This window comes from Ammospiza caudacuta, chromosome 1, assembly GCF_027887145.1.
Source record: "Ammospiza caudacuta isolate bAmmCau1 chromosome 1, bAmmCau1.pri, whole genome shotgun sequence".
NCBI lineage: Eukaryota > Metazoa > Chordata > Aves > Passeriformes > Passerellidae > Ammospiza > Ammospiza caudacuta.
Genome location: NC_080593.1, coordinates 115,510,628 through 115,513,428, shown reverse-complemented (window position 1 = coordinate 115,513,428; position 2,801 = coordinate 115,510,628). Strand labels below are relative to the sequence as shown.

The window sequence follows — 2,801 nt, the reverse complement described above, 5'->3', positions numbered from 1 at the left end:
AGAAAACACCAAGGAAGTGAAAAAAAAAAAAAAAAAAAAAAAAACCAAAAAACCAACCAACCAAAAAACAACAACAAAAAAAAACCTCAACAGAAAAACCCCAAGAGCTTGGAATAGGTAGTTACAGAAGGCTTAAAATTTCTGTCTGTAACTGAAGCAGGAGAAACATAGGAAGACTGTCTATAGAAAGTGTGATAGGACCTAATGCTTACTGCACGGGACACTCACAAAACTAGTTTGGAAGGCAGTAACAATCAATTACAAAGGACGATAAGACCTCTTGGAAGAGTCAAAGACCAGTTTTATTACTTCCCCTTTATTGAAAAAGTGCAAAATCATTCTGTACAAAACCATCATATAAAACACACCACTCTGCAAAACATACAAAAACATAAGGATCTCTAACAAGATCACAGAAATTATATTCTCCTTGTGCCCCCAGTATCATCACTCCACCGCAGCAACAGTGTCAGATGTCACTGTCGGACAGTGATGGTAAAACCCGCACCACCAGGCCAGCGAGATGGCACATCACCTTTTAAACCTCGAGTAGGTCACAGATACCCTGTCAGTTCTCAAGATTCAAATAAATTACATAAATAGGAGCGGGGCCGGGCGCCTCAGTGCAGTGTCCGTGCCGGGCCCCGGCGAGCCCCTCACAAGTCGGGGTAGCCGCAGTAGTAGACGGCGCTGCTGGCGTCCGACACGGCCGACGAGACGGAAGCCGCGGCCTCGGGCTCGTGGCCGCCGTAGGGCAGCCCCAGCTCGGGCTTGCAGGCGAAGCGCAGGTACTGCTCGAACTCCGTGCGGTCCACCTCGCCCAGCAGCTCCTCGGGCCGCAGCTGCTCCAGCTGCTCCCGGCACGGCGCCAACTCCGGCGGCGGCGACGGCTGCCCCACGGCCCCCGGCGGGCCGCGCCCCGCTCCCGGCGGCTGGCACTGCCCGTAGTAGGCGTGCAGCGGCGCCGGGCAGCCCTGCAGCCCCTGCAGCGACCCGCCCGCGCCCAGCGCCTCCCCGGGCGCCAGGTGCCGCCGCAGCGACGCCCCCGACGGGCTCTCGGACGCCGCCGCCGCCGGGTACTCGGCGGCCGCCGGGTGCGGGCCGTAGCCGTAGGGCACCAGCGCGCACTCCTCCTGCAGCCCCGCCGCGAAGAAGGACGCCTCGCTCCCCGCCGCGTCCAGCGGCGACGGGTCCGGGGTCGGCAGGCCGTAGCCGTCGAACGCGGCGCCCAGCGGCGCACAGTCCCGGTAGTGGCCCGCGCCCGCCGCCGCCGCGTAGCCCTGCTCGCCGTACGCCAGTCCCAGGCCCTCCACGCACATCCTGCCGCCGCCGCCGCCGGACACCTCGCTGCCCAGCCCGGGCCCCGCCGCCGCCGCCTCGGCCAGGCCGTGCTGCAGGAAGCCGCTCTCCACCCGCTTCAGGCGCTTCACCTGCTTCCGCCGCCGCGGCCGGTACTTGTAGTTCGGGTGGTCCTGCATGTGCTGCACCCGCAGCCGCTCCGCCTCCTCCACGAACGGACGCTTCTCCGACAGCGACAGCGCCTTCCACGATTTACCTGCGCCCAGCGACACCGTCAGACCGCCCGCTCACCGGTGCGGCGGCGCCCACGCCCGCTCCCGCCGCACCGACACCGCCCCCGCAGCCCCAGCCCCGGCCGTGCCCGATCCCCGCTCGCCCTCGGACGCGACCGCCACGCCGGGACCCCGGCCCGACCGCCCACGGATCTCCCCGCTCGCCGCCCACAGCCCCGACCCGGAGCTTCCCCGCGCTCCCCGCTCTCCCGGAGCCGCCCCGCGGCTCCCCGCGCCCGCCCGCGCTCGCTCGCTCACCCAGCATCTTGCTGAGCTCGGCGTTGTGCAGGTCCGGGTTCTGCTGCGCCAGCCGCTTGCGCTCGTCCTTCGCCCACACCATGAAGGCGTTCATGGGACGCCGGATCCGCGCCTCGCCCTTGCTCCGGCCGCCCGACGGCCCCGACGCCGCCGCGCCGCCCTTCGCCTTCGCCTCGCCCGGCGGGCTCAGCGCCTCTGCCGCCCAGGGGCACATGGCCGGCATCATGATGGGCAGCGAGCACCGCCCCTGCACCTGGTCGTCGCTGCTGGCGTAGCCCGCATCGGGGCTGCTCATCTCGCACCGGCACCGGACGGGACGCGCTGCCGAGCGCCGCCAAAGCCGGCAGCCGCGGCCAAAGCCCTCGGGACACGCTCGGCACTCGGAGCCCGCTCGCTGCTGCCGGAGCCCGGCCCGGCCCTATTTGAGCCGCGGCGCGGCCAATGGGGCGGCGGGGGCGGGCGCGCAGCCGGACGGCGGCCGCGGCTCCCGCGGCGCTGCCCCGCGGGGCGGCCCCCGAGGCTCCTCCCGGCCCGGCCCGGCCCGGCCCGGCCCGGCCCGGCCCGGCACGGCACGGCACGGCACGGCACCTGAGCGCATCGCGGGCCCCGCCGCGGCCAGCACTGCCCCCGCCCCGCGGGGGACCCTGCCGGCTGTGCCTCGGGGCACCGACAGCGCCGCAAGGGCAGCGCAGAGCGGCCACGGGGCCGGGCGCTAAGGGACATCCCTGAGCGGGGCTGGTACGAAAGAGGAGACGTATTTACAGTAGTGCCGAGATACCCGGTAACACTTTGAGAGCCGCTTCCCCTGCAGGCAAATTTGAGATGTAGCTTGATAATGGGAAGACAAGCGATCGTCTGTGCTTCACACTTTAGCTTCTTACCCTCTAGCGCTCCCTGAGCATCTTTCCCCTCGTAAACCCATGAAAGATCTCAGCTCCCTGGTTAGCAGGATGCTGAACGCAGAGTAAACCC

General features: G+C 67.4%; 1 protein-coding gene across 1 annotated transcript; it reads right to left on the bottom strand.

Moving 5' to 3' along the window:
* Nucleotides 1-280: 280 nt before the first annotated feature.
* LOC131563842 (transcription factor SOX-17-like) lies at nucleotides 281-2,201 on the bottom strand. Its single transcript, XM_058814019.1, has 2 exons — nucleotides 1,830-2,201; nucleotides 281-1,555 (listed from the first exon to the last, which is right to left on the bottom strand). The coding sequence occupies exons 1-2, from the start codon at nucleotides 2,122-2,124 to the stop codon at nucleotides 657-659; spliced, it is 1,194 nt and encodes a 397-aa protein (XP_058670002.1). The 5' UTR covers nucleotides 2,125-2,201; the 3' UTR covers nucleotides 281-656.
* Nucleotides 2,202-2,801: the final 600 nt, after the last annotated feature.